The sequence below is a fragment of the Schistocerca americana genome, chromosome 5 (assembly GCF_021461395.2).
Source record: "Schistocerca americana isolate TAMUIC-IGC-003095 chromosome 5, iqSchAmer2.1, whole genome shotgun sequence".
Taxonomy (NCBI): domain Eukaryota; kingdom Metazoa; phylum Arthropoda; class Insecta; order Orthoptera; family Acrididae; genus Schistocerca; species Schistocerca americana.
Window position 1 is genome coordinate 230,465,543 of NC_060123.1, and position 19,129 is coordinate 230,484,671.

The window sequence follows — 19,129 nt, forward strand, 5'->3', positions numbered from 1 at the left end:
CCGAGGCAGGATTCGAACCTGCGACCGTAGCGGTCGCACGGTTCCAGACTGTAGCGCCTAGAACCGCTCGGCCACACCGGCCGGCACAATTTTACTATTGGTCCTCAAACAGCGTTACTGAAGCTGTTGGAGCAGCACATCATGTGACCACGGTACAGGAGAGCGCGGAGGCGTTACCTTTGGCGTAAGCGATGTTGTCGAACTGGTCCGAGATCTGGGCCTGCGTGAGCACGTCGTCCTCTTGCGGCGTCATGGCGCGAGTGCTGAGGCGGCAGTCAGCAGACAGGCCCAGCTGCAACTCATCCAGCACAAATTGCTCGTCCAGACGCCACTCCGTCTCCACCTGTCAAAACACAAAGTGGAACATACCGAAACAGCACCAAAGTAGAAGCGCTGTGATCGTCAACCATAAGGTTTGATACAATTGCGTAAGCTCCCACGATCTGCTTCAGTTCGAATAAAATCCTTTTGGGCCTGAGATGACGTCAGTTTGAAACCAAAAACAGATTTTAAACCGATCTTTCGCCCCTCTTTGAAGTGGTACTCTTCACAGCCACTAAACTGTTGGTTTCGAGAAATGGTCTATCGTTCTATTTCGGCTGCCGGCTGTCTTAGTCCAATGGGCTTCGTGTGTTCGCCAGTCAGAAGCTCCTCAAGGTACGACTTTATTTTGTTTTCTGGGTCATCAGTCTTCTGACTGTTTTGATGCAGTCCTTTGTGAGTTCCTCTTCTGTGGCAAGCTTTCCATGTCAAGGTAGGACTTGTAGCCTACGTCCTCACTTATCTACTGGATGTATTCCAACCTCTGTTTTCCTCTACAGTTTTTACCCTCTACAGCTCCCTCTAGTTCCATGGAAGTTATTCCCTAACGTTCTATCGGATGTCCCTCCATCCTGTCACTTCTTCTTGCCGGTATTTTCCATATATTCCTTTCCTCGCCCATTCTACAAAGAACTCCCTCATTCCCTATCTTACAAGTCCCCTTAATTTTCAACGTTCTTCTGTAGCACCACATCTCAAAAGCTTCGATTCTCTTCTGTTTCGGTTTTCTCTACTACATATTGATGTGCTCCAAACGTACATTCTCAGAAATTTCTTTCTCAAATTAAGACCTATGTTTGATAATAGTAGACTTCTCGTGGCCAGGATTGCCCTTTTTTACCAGCGCTAACTTGCTTTTTATATCCTCCTTGCTTCGTTCGCCATGAGTTACTTTGTTGCTTAGATAGCAGAATTCCTTAACTTCATGTATATCGTGAACACCAGTTCTGATGTAAAGTTTCTTGCTGTTCTCATTTCATCTACTTCTTATTACTTTCGTATTTATTTGGTTTACTCCTGTTCCATATTCTGTACTCATTACCATTCACACCACTCAGCAGATCATGTAATTCTTCTTCACTTTCACTGACTACAGCTATGTAATCAGCGAATCTTATCATTAATATCCTTTCACCCTGAATTTTAATCCCTCTCTTGAAGCTTTCTTTTATTTCCGTCACTGCTTCTCCGTCCGCCCCAATAGCTGAGTGGTCAGCGTGACGGATTGCCGTCCTCTGGGCCCGGGTTCGATTCCCGGCTGGGTCGGAGATTTTCTCCGCTCAGGGACTGGGTGTTGTGTTGTGTTCATCATCATTTCATCCCCATCCGGCGTGCAGGTCGCCCAATGTGGCGCCGACTGTAATAAGACCTGCGATATGGCGGCCGGACCTGCCCCGCGAGGGGCCTCCCGGCCAATGACGCCAAACGCTCATTTCCATTTCCACTGCTTCTCCGATGTGTAGGTCGAACACCAGAGGAGAAAGACTACATCCCTGTCTTACACCCTTTCTAATTCTACCACTTCGTTCTTGGTCTTTCACTCGTATTGTTCCCTCTTCGTTCTTGTCCATCCTGTATACTGCCGTCTTTCCCTACATTTTATCCTTATTTTTCTCAAAATTTCGAGCATCTTGCACCGTTTTTCACTGTCGAAAGCTTTTTCCAGATTGACAGATCGTATGAACGTCTCATGATTTTTCCTGGGTCTTGCTTCCATTATCAACCGCATCGTGAGAACTGTCTCCCTGGTGCCTTTACCTTTCCTAAAGCCAAACTGATCGTCATCTAACAGATCCTCAATTTTCTTTTCCATTCTTCTTTATATTATTCTTGTCAGCAACTTGGGTTGATGAGCTGTTAAGCTGATTGTGTATTCTCACACTTGTCTCTCTGCGCTATCTCTGAGATTTTTTGGATGAGCTTTTTCTGAAAGTCTGCTGTACATCGGCAGTCTTATACACTCCACTCACCATCATGGATGGTCATTTTGTCGCTACTTACTCCAATTACTTTACAAATTCCAGTGGAATTGACTACCCCTTCTGCCTTATCTGATCTTAAGCTGGCATTTAAATTCTCATTCTAATGCTGGATCCCCTTCCTCTTCCCTGTAAAACGGTATAAACAAGCGGCGACAGAAAAATTGTCTTGCAGTATCGATGTCTTGCTACAGGTAAACGCAAGCCCGCGTAGAAGGCAACGATTCGTTGTTGCGAGAGTAGAAGAGACCCTCTGTGTAACTAGCAATGACGTCAGGTTGTTAGCTTGTTAAAAAAAACTTAACTGACGCTTTTTAGACATGCTCTTAGGCAGAAAAATAGAAAAAATGGTATAAACTTTCGTGTGAACTGGTAGTGCTACAGACTTCGGTACTACAGTTACCACTTGACACGATACTTTTTATGAGGTTTGTTTGCACCATACCCGAAAAGCACCAATGAGGTATTCACACTCCCTGACAAAAGAAGCAAACCATCTAGAAGGAAAGTATACTTGACAGGTCAGAGGGTATGTGATGTTATATTATTGATTACAAAGTAGAGTCAAATTTTCAAAAATCTTCGTACTACAGGCTCTCTTCTCAGTATGACGTTATACCATCTCCGACGTGCATGCATGCACTGATTTGATTGGGCAGGGTGTCATAAAGTCTTTGTATCTTGCCACGAGTCCGACTGTCCCAAACTTGATACATTATCTGATCGAAAGTATCCAGACACCTGGCTGAGCCGGCCGGAGTGGCCGTGCGGTTCTAGCCGCTACAGTCTGGAGCCGAGCGACCGATACGGTCGCAGGTTCGAATCCTGCCTCGGGCATGGATGTGTGTGATGTACTTAGGTTAGTTAGGTTTAATTAGTTCTAAGTTCTAGGCGACTGATGACCCCAGAAGTTAAGTCGCATAGTGCTCAGAGCCATTTGAACACCTGGCTGAAAATGACTTACAAGTTCGTGTCGCCCTCCATCGCTAATGCTGGAATTCAGTATGGTGTTGGCCCACCCATAACTTTGATGACAGTTTCGACTCTCGCAAGCATACGTACAATCAGATGCTGGAAAGTTTCTTTGAGAATGGCAGCCCATTCTTCACGGATTGCTGCACTGAGGAGAGGTGTCGATGTCGGTCGGTGAGGCAGGCACGAAGTTGGCGTTCCAAAACATCCCAAATGTGTTCTATAGGATTCAGGTGAGGACTCTATGCAGGCCACTCCATTACAGGGATGTAATCCTCATGTAACCATTCCGTCACAGGCCGTGCATTATGAACAGGTGCTCGATCGTGTTGAAAGATGCAATCGCCATCCTCGAATTCCTCTTCAACAGTGGGAAGCAAGAAGGTGCTTAAAACATCAATGTAGGCATGTGCTATGAAAGTGACACGCAAAACAACAAGGGGTGCAAGCCCCCTCCATGAAAAACACGACCATACCATAATACCACCACCTCCGAATTTTACTGCTGGTGCTACACACGCTGGCAGATGACGTTCACTGGGCATTCGCCATACCCACACCCTGGGATCGGATCTCCACATTGTGTACCGTGATTCTTCACTCCACACAACGTTTTTCCATTGTTCAATCGTCCAATGTTTACGCTCCTTACACCAAGCGAGGCGTCGTTTTAGATTTACCAGCGTGATGTGTGGCTCATGAGCAGCGCTCGATCATGAAATCCAAGTTTTCTCACCTCCCGCCTACCTGTCATAGTACTTGCAGCGGATACTGATGCAGTTTGGAATTCCTGTGTGATGGTCTGTATGGATGTCTGTCTATTACAGATTACGACCCTCTTCAAGTGTCGGTGGTCCCTGTCAGTCAACAGACGAGATCCGCCGGTAGGCTTTTGTTCTCTATTTGCCCATTAACGTTTCCTCTTCACTATCACAGCGGAAGCAGTGGACCAAAGGAAATTTAGGAGTGTGGGAATCTCGCCTGCAGACTTGTGACACAAATGAAACCGAATCACCTGACAACATTCGAAGTCCGTGAATTCCACAGAGCGACCCATTGTGCTCTCTCACGATGTCTAGTGACTAATGAAGTCGCTGATACGGAGTATCTGGCAGCAGGTGGCAGCTCAATGCACCTAATCTGAAAAACATATGCTTTTGGAGGTGTCGGATAGTTTTGTTCACATAGTGTATCTTGTATACTCGTTCTGGGATAGAATTGACGTCCGATCTAGTACCACACATGTTCTATTTGGGACAGATCTAGGGGTTCTTGCTGACCACAGAAGCACATGAACATCACGCATGCGGCTCATACAGTCGCTTTCCATATCTGTATGGGCATTATCCTGTTGGAAGATGGCGCCACGATACTGCCGCGCGAGAGATAAGTCAAAGTTTCCTCAATCATTACCATTCGGGACCTGAAATGATACCCAATGGCTATCCACTCCATGACGGCAGGAGTAACACTACTGCGCCTCTCCAAAACATTTGGTGAATGGGACCCCCTGCAGGTCGCCGCCATACTCACAAGTGCTGGTCCTCCACTATAGTGCAGAACCGCGATTCTGAGCACAACGGGAAGCCATTCATCAGCAGTCTATGTCTCCCGACCAAACGCAGGTGCTTGTGGTGTTAACGGCAGCCCACAGATGGGACGTTGGCCTCCTGATCCAGCTACTGCTGGTCTCTGACCGATGGTGGAAGATGACACATTATGTTGCAGAGGGTTCAGTACTCGTTGCCAGCTGGCAGGACCAAACGATATGGGTCAGTGGTTAGCAGACTGGACACTCATGCGGTTGACTGCAGTGCAAACCCCTGCCTGGCCATCCAGATTTGCATCTTCCGTGATTTCTCTAAATATTTGCTACCATCTGCCTGGGAGCTTCCTTTGATAAGGGCACAGCTGATTTCTCTTCCCCATCCTTTCTTAGTCTGAGCTTGTGCTCCGTCTCTAATGACCGCGCTGCCGACGGGGCGTTACACTCTAATCTTCCTTCCTTCTTTCCTTCCTTCCTGTGGCAGGTGCAGATGTGAAAGAGGTACGATGTACTTGGTGCTCAATGGGGCGACACGCCCTTGTGGTGATCAGACGTGGTCGACCGGAACCTTGACGAGGAGTATGCCTGCCCTCTCGTGCAGACCAACATCGGACTATTGTCACATCCGAATACCCCAAAAGTTTGTACGTTTTGACCAGCCTGCCGAATGGAGACCCGTAATGAGCCCCTCTCAGACTCTTTCACTTGCTGATAGTGCTGTCTCAGACGAGTACACTGCATGTCCGTGCCCCCTACAGTGATCACACAACATATGACGTAGTTCACGCATCTTACACGGTCCAGTCACTTAATGCGACCACCGCCTAAGTTCTACGTCAACATGCAACAGCCATTCACAGACGGCAGGTAGCAGCATTACATAAAGCGTGTCTGGGGGACGCGGGAGACAGTGTAGTCGTCGTCGTAATGTGGAAATGGGGCGATTTATCTCACCTCCTAAAGGGCACAAACATTGGGATTCGGAGCAAGTTTGGAAGCATTTTCGAAACGGCTAAGTTTGTAAACTGTTCGCATGCCGGCGGCCGAAGTGGCTGAGCGGTTCTAGGTGATACAGTCTGGAGCCGCGCGACCGCTATGGTCGCAGGTTCGAATCCTGCTTCGGGCAGGATGTCCTTAGGTTAGTTAGGTCTAAGTAGTTCTCAGTTCTAGGGGACTAATGACCTCAGAAGTTAAGTCCCATAGTGCTCAGAGCCATTTGAACCATTTGTTCGCATACCACCGAGATTAGAGTACTCTGAGATGACAAAAATCCCGGCGTAGTGCAGCAATCGGCGTGACATGGGCTCAACAAGTAGTTGGAAGTGTCCTCCAGGTGCCATGCTGCCTCTATAGCCGTCCACAGTTGCAAAAGTGTTTCGGTGCAGGATTCTGTGCACGAACTGACCTCTCCCATACACTGATACGCCAAAATACTATAACCACTGCCCACCGCAACGTTGAATGAAACTTGGTGACGTTGCGGGCATGTGACACGCTAACAGAAGTATGTAAGAGGAGCAGACGGCGACGGGGTTCACCTTAGTTTAGATACGGGCTGCAAAAGGTGAAATCCATTGAGAAAATCGACGCTGACAAACGGTAAGTTATTATTAAGCAGGGACTGTGAATGAATATCTCGAAAATAGCAAAGTTGGTCGAATGTTCACGTGCTACTCTCTCGAGCGTCTACTGGAAGAGGTAGAAAGAGGTAGAAGGACAGTGACACTACTACTAGGCGCTAAATGGTTGGACGTCCACGACTCTTCACAGAACTTGGGGTTCGGAGGCTTGTCTGCTCTATGGCATATCCCCCGAAAGAGCAAAAAAAAAAAAAAAAAAAAAAAAAAAAAAAAAAAAAAAAAAAAAAAAAAAAAAAAAAAAAAAAAGGCTCTGAGCACTATGGCACTCAACTGCTTAGGTCATCAGTCCCCTAGAACATAGAACTACTTAAACCTAGCTAACCTAAGGACATCACGCACATTCATGCCCGAGGCAGGATTATATCCTGCGACCGTAGCGGTCTCGCGGTTCCAGACTGTAGCGCCTAGAACCGCATGGCCACTCCGGCCGGCCGCCGAAAGAGCACAGTGATGGTGCACGAACGAGTGTTTTTCGGAACACATCGCCCATCGTTCAGTTTTGAACGTCGAGATCCTCAGCAGACCACCCCTATGTGTTCACAAGTTGACCTAACGACATCGTCAATTACCACTATTAGCCATAAAAATTGCTACACCTTAAGATGACGTGCTACAGACGCGAAATTTAATCGTGTAAGGGGGAGAAATGCGTAACATCACGTTTCCGACTTTGATAAAGGTCGGATTGTAGCCTATCGCGATTGCGGTTTATCGTATCGCGACATTGCTGCTCGTGTTGGTCGAGATCCAATGACTGTTAGCAGAATATGGAATCTGTGGGTTAAGGAGAGTAATACGGAACGCTGTGCTGGATGCCTATGGCTTCGTATCCCTAGCAGTCAAGATGACAGGCATCTTATCCACATGGCTGTAACGGATCGTGCTGCCACGTATTCGTCATCGCCATACTGGCGTATCACCCGGCGTGATGGTATGGGGTGCCATTGGTTACACGTCTCGGTCACGTCTTGTTCGCACTGACGGCACTTTGAACAGTGGACGATACATTTCAGATGTGTTACGACCCGTAGCTCTACCCTTCATTCGATTCCTGCTAAACCCTACATTTCAGCAGGCTCGTCACAATACGCCAGTCACTACTGTTGATGAACTGTGGTATCGTATTGAACCTGCATGGGCAGCTCTACCTGTACACGCCATCAAACCTCTGTTTGACTCAATGCCAAGGCGTATCAAGTCCGTTTTTATGGGTACTGATTGCTCAGGATCTATGCACCCAATTTGCCTGTAGCAATTTTAATGGGCAGTAGTGTACGATTGCAGTAGATACGGGCTATCGGGATTCGACCCTCGATCAATGGAAACGTGTCGGCTCTTCGGGTGAATCTCATTTTTGCTACACTAGGTCGATGGTCGTCCCCACAAACGCCGTCGTCGAGGTGAACGGCAACTCGAAATGTGCAGCGCGCCACGGATGCACGCTGGTGAGAGCAGTCTTATGCTATGGGAGACATTCTCCTACGTCTGCATGGGAATGTGGAGTTCATAAATAGCTGCAAATAGTCTCCAAGCTGCCGAACATAATTATTCACAGCCAATGGTTGGTTTAGAGGATCCAGTCCACTTCATGTAAACACAGTCCACGCCATTATGGAGCCACCACCAACTCGCACAGCGTCCATGGCTTCGTGGTGTCGGCGCGACGCTGTAACCCTACCGTGAGCTCTTAGGAACTGAAATCGTGACATACCATACCAGCCCATGGTCTTCCAGTCGTCTAGGGTCCACGCTACTGCTCTCGATCGTTAACTGAATTCGCCGGCTACGGCACTGATCGTGGTGATAGGTAATGCCTGCAATTGTGGTATTCTCAGCATACTCTTGACATCTGCGAAATGGAATGTACGTCTCGTGATTCTAGTTCCAACTACCATTCTGTGTTCAAAATTCGTTGATTCCCATCGTGCGGCCACAATCACGTCGGGGAGCTTTTCACATGAATCACCTGAGTACAAATGACATCTTCGCCAGTGAGCTACGCTTTTATACCTTGTGTACCCGATACTACCGCCATCTGTACACGTGCATATCGCTGTCCCAAGAATTTTGTCACCTGAGTGTATCCTTTCCTTACAACTAAACTTTTTAATGGTGAGTCGGATTTGTTTTCGTGTCAAATTTCCGTCTGGATGGGATTTATCAACGACTTATGGTCCCGTCGAATTAGTTCACGTCTGCAGGCAGCCAACCCAATGAATAATTTGCAAAGCAGACTACTATCGCTTCGCAGCAGCAGCTTCAATGAACTGCACGCACGTACTTTTACGCCCATATTTACGTTCGTTGCGTCAGAAACGGTGCACATGTAGAGCATGTTCTCTAACCAGTGACTGGTGTCTATTTTCTGTAGTTCTTGTAGGTTTCGCACAGCCGTGTTTTGAAGCCTCGGAGGTACTGAAGAATAAAAATAAAGCAGTCATTAATGTTTAGACTGTTTTAAACATCACAGTGCTTTCCTAGGCACGGTCCGGCTGAAGGTGGTGTGCCGTTGTCTTCCTCAAGCCTTTGAACACCGAGCAAGTTACAGGGGGAGCAACAGTTTAAACTGGATTCCGAACTACTGCGCAACTCGCCGTTTTTCACATCAGACATAGACAGAGGCGAAAGAAGTGATACATGACAGATCAAAATCATAGGACTAACCAGGGACTGAATACGAGATCTTTTGATTAGCAGTCTAGCACCTCACCAATGAACCAGCGAGTCACATTACTAGTGAATATCCCTGTACAATATGTGTTCGTTCAGAATACTTTCAGCCTCTATGAAATAGGTATTGGTGGGAGCGTGAAACTTGTTGGAATATCAGACGAGAGGAACTCACGGCGTGCGTGTTGAAGTACTCGAAGAAGGTGGCGAAGCCCTCGTTGAGCCAGAGTACGCTCCACCAGGAAGGCCCCACCAGGTCGCCGAACCACTGGTGCGCGTACTCGTGAGAGATGACGTTCGCCACACTCTTCCGGTACGACGTGGGCGTCTCTCGCTCATCCACCAGAATGCGGCGCTCCCTGCAATACACAAGTCAAGTTCTGGTTTTTACAGTACGAAGCCAGGAGAGCACTAGACCCCTTCGGGCTCTCGCGAGGCGCTAAAGTGGATATACTCCAAAAGAAATGCACACTATTTTTTTAAAAAACCCATTTTTTATTCTACATGTTTGAAAGTTTTACGGTGTGTAGATACATCTTTTAGGAACAATATTTTCATTTCTCCACATAATTTCCATCCCTCTCAACTGCCTTACGCCATCTTGGAACCAGCGCCTGTATACCCACATGGTAAAATTCTGGACCAACCCGTTGGAGCCACTGTTTGGCAGCATGCACAAGGGAGTCATCATCTTCAAACCTTGTTCCACGAAGAGAGTCTTTCAGTTTACCAAGGAGATGATAGTCACATGGAGCCAGGTCAGGACTGTAAGGCGGGTGTTTCAGTGTTGTCCATCCAAGTTTTGCGATCGCTTCCGTGGTTTATGACTGACATGTGTCCGTGCATTGTCGTGAAACAGCAAAACATCCTGCTTTTGCCGATGTGGTCGAACACGACTCAGTCGAGATTGAAGTTTCTTCAGTGTCGCCACTTACGCATCAGAATTTAGGGTAGTTCCACTTGGCATGATGTCCACAAGCAAGAGTCCTTCGGAATCGAAAAACACCGTAGCGATAACTTTTCCAGCAGAAGGTGTGGTTTTGAATTTTTTTTTCTTGGGTGAATTTGCATGATGCCACTCCATTGATTGCCTCTTCGTCTCTGGTGAATGATGGAGCCATGTTTCATCACCTATCACAATTCTTCCAAGAAATTCATCTCTACCATTCTCGTACTGTTCCAAAATTTCGCTGTATACAGTTTCACTTGTTTCTTTGTGAGGCACTGTCAACATCCTGGGAACCCACCTGGCACAAACGTTTTTTAACGCCAACACTTTCAGTATTCTGCAAACACTTCCTTCCCCTATCCCAACGCAGCGTAACAATTCGTTCACTGTGATGCGTCTGTCAGCAATTCGTAGCCACTCGGGATTATCCGAGCGGTCTAGGGCGCTGCAGTCATGAACTGTGCGGCTGGTCCCGGCGAAGGTTGGAGTCCTCCCTCGGGCATGTGTGTGTGTGTTTGTCCGTAGGATAATTTAGGTTAAGTAGCTTAGGGACTGATGACCTTAGCAGTTATGTCTCATAAGATTTCACACACATTTGAACCAATTCGTTAACTCTCTGCACATCGTCTGGAGCGTGTGCAGTGCGAGGCCTGCCGCTGAGAGGACAAATGGTTCAAATGGCTCTGAGCACTATGGGACATAACTTCTAAGGTCATTAGTCCCCTAGAACTGAGAACTTGCATTTCTTTTGGAGTGACCCTCGTATTATTGTTAAAAGTCATGATGAAACCTTCAGCTGTCATTTACAGGGTTATTCTAAATGATGGATCCATTTTCAAAAATACGTATTTATTCAAGTACAAACCCAAAATGAACAAGGTTTATACCAATGAAAAGAGGTCGTTTCAAAGTTTTTGGCGGTCGGCGGCGGAGGGGCGGTGATGGTTTCAGAAGCGGCCGATAGAGTTCGTGCGGCAATACGACCGTCATTCCGCTTGACCGTCAGTTGTGAGTGAGATGTCAGCTGTGGAGCACAAGGTTTTCTGCGTTCTTGAGTTCGCGAAACATGAGTCGCAAATTGCAGTACAGGGGCATTTCGTACCAAATTCGGTATTCAACCACCAACTCGCAAAAGCGTTAGCCGTTGGTTTAAGCAATTTAAACACACTGGGAGTGTGTGCAAAGGAGAAAGTACAGGCCGATCGCGTGTGTCAGAGGATGATGTCCGACGGATTCAAGAAAGTTTTGTGTCCAGTCCCAGTAAGTCTACCAATAGAGCCAGTCGAGAACTTGGAATACTCCAACCAACTGTATGAAAAGTTCTGAGACGGTTTTTGCTGTACAAGCCCTTCCGATTACAAACTGTGTTGGCTCTCAACCCCAATGACAAAGAGAAGCGTCTCGCATTTTGTGTTTATATGCTAGCAAAGATGGGGATGACGCATTTCTACAGTGTGTAATTTTTAGCGATGAAGCGTCGTTCCACCTTAGTGGAAAAGTCAATAGAAACAATGTTCGCATAAGGGATTTGAAAAATCCACATTCACCATTGCAACACGAAAGAGACTCATCGAAGATCTACGTGTTCTGTGTCGTATCCTGTACAAAGGTTTATGGACCATTTCTCTTTGGGAAAGAACTACACTGCTGGCCACCGTAAATGCAACACCCTGAAGGAAGCATCCGAATCAAGTGAAATTTACACCATGGGTTTGCAGCGATGAGATATGCAACTGATTAGAATTTCAGCGCAGACGCACATCACGCGCGCCTGTGGCGCCACCTCATAGCGCCATTTAAGTCTTGGCGATTTCGACGAGTGTACGTTCGGCACGTGTGTTTACCTTGTGGTTGTTTCACAAGACGATCAGTTATGCCTCGTAGACAACAGCGAACATCGTTTGATCCAGTATCCGAGTTCGACACAGGAAGGATAGTGGCTTACCGAGATTGTGGATTATCATACAGAGAAATCGCTAGTCGTGTTGGACGAAACCAAACAACTGTAATGCGGATATGTGACCGTTGGATGCAGGAGGGTACGACGGACCGACGTGGTCTATCGCATTCACCTCGGTGCACCACTGCACGTGCTGATAGGCAAATTGTGCGCATGGCAGTGACGGATCGCTCAGTGACATCCCGAACCATAGCACAGCACATTGCGTCTGTAACGCATCATCCAGTGTCTGCGCGTACCATTCGACGCCGTTTACAGCAGAGTGGTCTCTCCGCAAGACGTCCATTGCTTCGTCTACCATTGACGCAGAACCACAGACGTCTCCGTCGCCAATGGTGTGATGACAGACGGATGTGGACGGCAGAATGGAATGACGTTGTCTTTACTGACGAGGCACGCTTCTGTCTGCAGCACCACGATGGTCGGATTCGAGTGTGGAGACACCGTGGAGAGAGGATGCTGGACAGCTGCATTATGCACCGCCACACTGGTCTTGCACCGGGTATTATGGTATGGGGCGGTATTGGATATTACTCTCGCACGTCTCTAGTACGCATTGCCGGTACTTTAAATAGCCGGCGCTACATATCCGAGGTGCTGGAGCCAGTTGTCCTTCCTTACCTTCAGGGCTCGGCCTCAGCCATATTTCAACAGGATAATGCGCGACCACATGTGGCACGCATTGTCCAAAGGTTCTTAGTCAATAACCAGATTGAAGTGCTTCCCTGGCCGGCTCGCTCTCCGGATCTTTCGCCAATAGAAAACATGTGGTCCATGGTTGCTCAACGAGTGACCCAGATTACATCCCCAGCTGCCACACCAGATGATCTTTGGCAACGTGTGGAAGCTGCTTGGGCTGCTGTACCCCAGGAACACATCCAACGCCTCTTTGACTCAATGCCGAGACGTGTGGCAGCGGCGATCTCCAACAATGGCGGCTACTCTGGCTACTGATTCTGGCAGGAACCACATGTCACAGACGTCTGTAAACGTAATCATTTGATACTTGGTCAACACGTTATCTATAAAATAAATTTTGTGGTGCTACCTCTTGTCTTTCTTGGTGTTGCATTTATGGTGGCCAGCAGTGTATGATGGGAATCACGCACCTGGACGTGTTGGAACAATGGCTGTTGCCTCAAGTTATGGAAGTTTCCCAGGACTTCATTTTCCAACAGGATGGAGCTCCGCCCCATTGGCACCGGGATGTACTTTTGAATGACTTCCTTTCTCAGCGCTGGATCGATGGCAGGGGACTTGAGGAACTGACTTCGCACTTCTGGCCACCGAGATCTCCTGATCTCACACCCTGTGACTATTTCTTATGGGGCTATGTGAAGGAAGCTGCTTACGTCCGGCTTCTACCAACCACTCTGAACGATCTGCAGAACCGGATCACTGCTGCCGTGCAGTCAGTAGCAGCAGATACGCTTTCGCGTGTGTGGGACGAGTTTGGCTACCGCGTCGATGTTTACCGTGCAGCCCACGGTGGCTACATTGAACATTTATAGCATTTATGACATTTCTAATTATTAAATAATTACTAAAAATTAATTATTTACAAATTATTAAATTTATTAAATTGATATTAAAAAATAAAAAAAGTCTTCGAAACTTCCTCTTTTCGTTGGTATAAAGCTTGTTGGTTTTGGATTTGTACTAGAACAAATACGAAGTTTTGAAAATGGGTTCATCATTTAGAATAACCTTGCGTTTTTCACAGTTCGCTATTAGTTTCGGTCAATGACCATTATCAAGCTTAGCTGGCATAAACGGCAGAAAAGTTCTACCACAATTTGAACAAAAATAATTACGTCCTTTAAGCCCGCCATAATACGTAAAATATTTCTCGCAATAATAACTGTGTACGAGGATTTTCGTCAAGAAGTAAGTCCACATTGACATCTAGTAACACACTGACTTAAGAAAAGCCTATATCACATACATACTATACTGGGATGGAAAGAAACCGGCGACTGGGATGTGAATGTCAGCTCTTGCACCCCTCACTCATCTTCCAGTGAAAGACCTTCTGGTCAGACCGACTTGGTTTGTAACACCAAGCGTACGCTGTAACCACAGTATAATTTCTGCGACACTGCCTTCCATATAGCATCATAACAACGACTATCATGTTTATAAACACAACGCAGCAAAACTACAAATGGCCTGCAGTAATAGAGAAGTTAAGACTAACCCCTAGTATCTAAAAAAATTATTTTCTTTGGCAAATACACTACTGGCCATTAAAATTGCTACACCACGAAGATGACGTGCTACAGACGCGAAATTTAACCGACTGGAAGGAGATGCTGTGATATGCAAATGATTAGCTTTTCAGAGCGTTCACACAAGGCTGACGCCGCTGGCAACACCTACAGCGTGCTGACATGAGGAAAGTTTCCAACCGATTTATCATACACAAACAGCAGTTGACCGGCGTTGCCTGGTGAAACGTTGTTGTCATGCCTCCTGTAAGGAGGAGAAATGCGTACCATTACGCTTCCGACTTTGATAAAGGTCGTATTGTAGCCTATCGCGATTGCGGTTTATCGTACCGCGACATTGCTGTTCGCGTTGGTCGAGATCCAATGACTGTTAGCAGAATATGGAATCGGTGGGTTAAGGAGGGTAATATGGAACGCCGTGCTGGATCCCGACGGCCTCGTATGAGTAGCAGTCGAGATGACAGGCATCTTATCAGCATGGCTGTAACGGATCGTGCAGCCACGTCTCGATCCCTGAGTCAACAGATGGGGACGTTTGCAAGACAACAACCATCTGTACGAACAGTTCGACGACGCTTGCAGCAGCATGGAATATCAGCTCGGAGACAATGGCTGCAGTTACCCTTGACGCTGCATGACAGACAGGAGCGCCTGCGATGGTGTACTCAACGCCGAACCTGGGTGCACGAATGGCAAAACGTCATTTTTTCGGATGAATCCAGGTTCTGTTTACAGCATCATGACGGCCGCATCCGTATTTGTCGACATCGCCGTGACGCACTAATCACCGGAGTCAACGGATCGTTTATACTGAAATAATCAGAAAATATTCCTGAAAAACTTCGGGAACTTTGTCGGGGTTTTGATTCAGCTTGTGCTAGCGGAAAAATATTCCTTTCGGAGCACAAAAAAGGTGAATCTGCTCCTTTTTGAGAGACTGAGACTGAGAAGTCGGGTATCAGCTGCCTCATTAGACCTTCTTCAGCACATGTGAACATATAAGCACTCTTTGTAACATTCAGCTAACCTCTCGCTGCCGCAAGCTCCCCTAACTGTAACTCACTCACACACACCCGTCCATCGCTGTAAGTCGCTCATTGCCCTCCACTCCCAGTTGCCCATACTTCCTCATTCATTATCCCTTTGTGACTGTCTGTCACTGTCCCCTGTCTCATAGCCACAGTCTTCTTCGTTCTGTTCTACTCTACAGCCTCCTATAGCTACAGTCTTCTTCGTTCTGTTCTACTCCTACAGCCTCCTCTCAATGTCACTAGTTCCCTCTTTCTCTTTCTTACTGCTGTCCCTTTCATTTCTTCCCAATGCTGCCCCCTCTTCTAACTCTCTTCCTCACTGTCATTGTCATTGTCATAGACTCTGACTATATTTATCATTGGCTCTCACCCACTTGCACTTTCTCCTCCTTATTCTTCTCCCAGTTGCACTGTCTCCTTCACTCTCCTCCTAGCACTGTTCTGTCATTCTCAACTATAATGCCACTGTGTCCTCTCTTTCTCTCACACTGTCTCTGTCTGTTCCACAATTTCCGTACGACAACCACAGTCTACTATCTCTCAGTATTTATTAATTTTCCGTCTCTTTCCCGCTGCTACTGTCTCCTTGTTTCTCAGCATCAAAAAGCGTGAAAATGTTCTCATGCCAAAATATTTGCGAAAACTTTAAATGTGTTGAAGGATGTAGAATGAGGCAGTAGGCACCCCACTTTTCAGTCAGCCTTTCAAATAAAAGGTATTCATCCTGTGCTCCGATAGGTGCATTTTCCCATTGGTTCTCTTATTTTCCTGAAACAGCGAAGCAAGTCACTCGTATGAAAAGAACTTTATGGGTCAGTCAAATTTTGATGCTCTACATACGTAAAATCGAAATAAGGCAAAGCTAATTTTAAACCTCAGACCGGATTTTACATGCACAAAAATTTTGCATTTGGTTCAGTACTACAACCTGGGATTCACAGCACCCTTCTAATTATCATGGAAGCACTTTACAATATAATTCTCCGTACTACGTTAGTTTATGAACTACGTTTCCACCTCACACAGGATTTTACGTCCATATTTTACATGAATAGGTAGCATAATTTTTAACATTTGTATCTCGTAAACGGATAAAGATATCAAGCAATTTTTCAAAGTTATTCGCGTGTGAGATCTTAGGAACGTATCGTAAAAAATTCTGCTATTTGCTGTGGGCAGCCGTCTTGGAATCCGCTGATCGGTTTTGGCACCAAAAAATTAAGTTCTTTGGGTGTTTCTCGATAATGGATAAATATTTTTGAAAACGAAAAGATGATACTTCTAGATAAATTTCAAGAGAACATACCGTTAAAATATAGGCAATTTCCTGCGTTTAGGTATTTAGGTACCCGCTGCTGACTGCGAAAAAAATGGTGAAAAATGGTTTTCTCGCGTTTTCTCAGGAACTGCCGAAGAGATAAATGGTGCTCCCTTAAGCACATTATGGCACAGCGTAGACCACATTTAAAGCATAAAGAATAACCGATTTGCTTCATTTGCCTAAGCTGAGAGAAGTGTGTAATATTCGAACTTTGACCCTGTATTGCAGGATAATTCCAATAAGGTGGACCTTACTCTGCGTATACATATGGCCCCTAGCCCATGGGCTGTCGAAAACACTTAGTCCTCCTTTCTATTACCAATAGGTATGAGCTCCGAAAAATGTCTGGTTTTATATGTGGCGTTTGCTGTCGCATGCCTATCTAAAAATCAAATAAGATATCTGATGATGAGCGTAAGCTCGTGGCGAAAGCCTTTGGAACAGATCTGGACAATATGATTATCGCGGCTTTTGATACTGGATATCAGTCAGGCTTTCGAAAGCACCATAGTACAGCAACTGCATTAATCAAAGTAACTGATGACATTAAACATGCTATGGACAGACGTGAAGCTACCATCCTAACACTGCTTGACTTTAGCAAGGCTTTTGATACAGTTGACTTTGATATATTACTAATTAAAATGAAGCAGCTGAATTTCTCAAACAGCGCAATACACTGGTTCGACAGCTACCTCAAAAACAGAAGTCAACAAGTCATTTGTGAGTCGGAAAAGTCATCATGGAAAAACGTGCGCTCTGGAGTTCCCCAAGGCTCCGTCCTTGGTCCATTACTCTTCTCACTGTACATTAATGATATTTCTTCAGTGATTCACTCCTGCAACTACCATCTATATGCCGACAACATCCAACTGTACATAAGTGCAAGCCCCAAGAACATTGCTGACGCAGTAGCGAGTATGAACGCAGATCTTTGCTCTGTTTCTCGATGGGCACAGAACCTAGATCTGAAACTAAACCCCAAGAAATCCCAGGTCATGCTTATATCTCATCCAAAGTTAATCAGTCGGTACTTTCGCGAAACAGTCCCTCAAATACTCCTCAATGGTACCCAACTACCATACCAAAAAACAGTAAAGGACCTTGGAATAATCTTGGATGAACACCTAAACTGGGAAGAACAAACAGTCATAGCTTGCCGGAAATCGCTCTCCTCCCTACATGCAATTCAAAAATTTAGAAAAATATTTCCAACCCATGTTAAACAAAAATTAGTCCAAACACTAGTCTTGCCTAATCTTTACTACTGTGATGTAGTTCAACACGGCACAAACAGTGAAAATTCGAGATGCCTCGAGCTAGTGATGAACGCTTGCGTCAGATACGTATGCAATATACGGTTGTATGATCGTATCAGTCCTTCATACTCCCAGCTAGGTTGGATACGCCCACATAAGGCACGCGATCTTCACACGATGTGCTTACTTCATCGATTTCTTAGCCACTGGTGCCGTCAATACTTATCTTCTCACATTAAACACCTATCATCATTCCACAACCGCAATACCAGATCGGATATGTCTAGCATCTTGGCTGTACCTTTACATAACACAAAATCTTTCACCATGTCATTCTCCATCTCAGCCATACGACTATGGAACGCGCTCCCCTGTGATCTGCGTCTTATCCAGAACCACTCAACATTCAAGACGGAACTCAAGACTTGCATATTAGGAACGGTATAGCCATTACTGTTGTGCCCCTCTCATCTTTTTCTTTCTCCTCTCCATCATAGCTTCGAATTTTACCATTCTATTTCTCTTCCTCTAACCTATCTACCTCTTCTATATCTCTTTCACCCCATTTCATCGTCTTTTGTCTCTGCTTGATGAGAATAACTCACAAGCTGCAAGAATATAACGAGAAAATTCCCAACTAGCAATAGGACTGACATTCATAAAAGAAAAATATGTTTACTTTCATATACATAGTCATTATTATTATTATTATTATTATTATTATTATTATTATTCTTGATTGTTATAATTATTTTCTGATTGTTATAATTATCATTGTACTACTTTTATAATCTCTATTTTTTTCTTTAACATTAATACTGTATAACATGTTATATGTCCTTAATGTTCTGTAGAAACTGAAATTTGTTGAATCTGAGTATGCCTGGTTAGGTGTAAGAGAGGGCCTGAAGGCCCTAATCTTGCCAGGTAAAATAAATGCATAAATAAATAAATAAATTATTGCAGAAAGGATCCACCGTACGAGGGCCATTCAATAAGTAATGCCCCACCTTTTTTTTTAAAAAAAGCCATTCATATACATAGACACGTCCTTGTTGGTGCTTCACATTTGTGTTTGTTCTTTGCGCCGGTGAAGTTTCGAACCGTTCTGGCAGATGGCAGAGCCGTAGTACAGCGTACAAATGGCGTCTACATACGACTCACGTCACAAGCAGCGTGCTGCTATCGAAAGAAACGTCGGCGAACATCCATAACCGTTTGCGTGCAGTGTGTGTCGATGCTGTAGTTGAAAG

At 45.7% G+C, this 19,129-nt stretch overlaps 1 protein-coding gene across 1 annotated transcript in view; it reads right to left on the bottom strand.

Annotated features, from left to right (window-relative positions):
• The window catches only part of LOC124616282 (aminopeptidase N-like), a 147,295-nt gene that overhangs the window by 86,517 nt on the left and 41,649 nt on the right, over window positions 1-19,129 (bottom strand). Inside the window, exons 6-7 of the mRNA XM_047144585.1 lie at window positions 9,304-9,487; window positions 178-343 (exon numbers count right to left, since the gene is read on the bottom strand). Coding sequence (XP_047000541.1) covers window positions 178-343; window positions 9,304-9,487 — 350 coding nt within the window. The remainder of the gene's footprint in view (window positions 1-177; window positions 344-9,303; window positions 9,488-19,129) is intronic.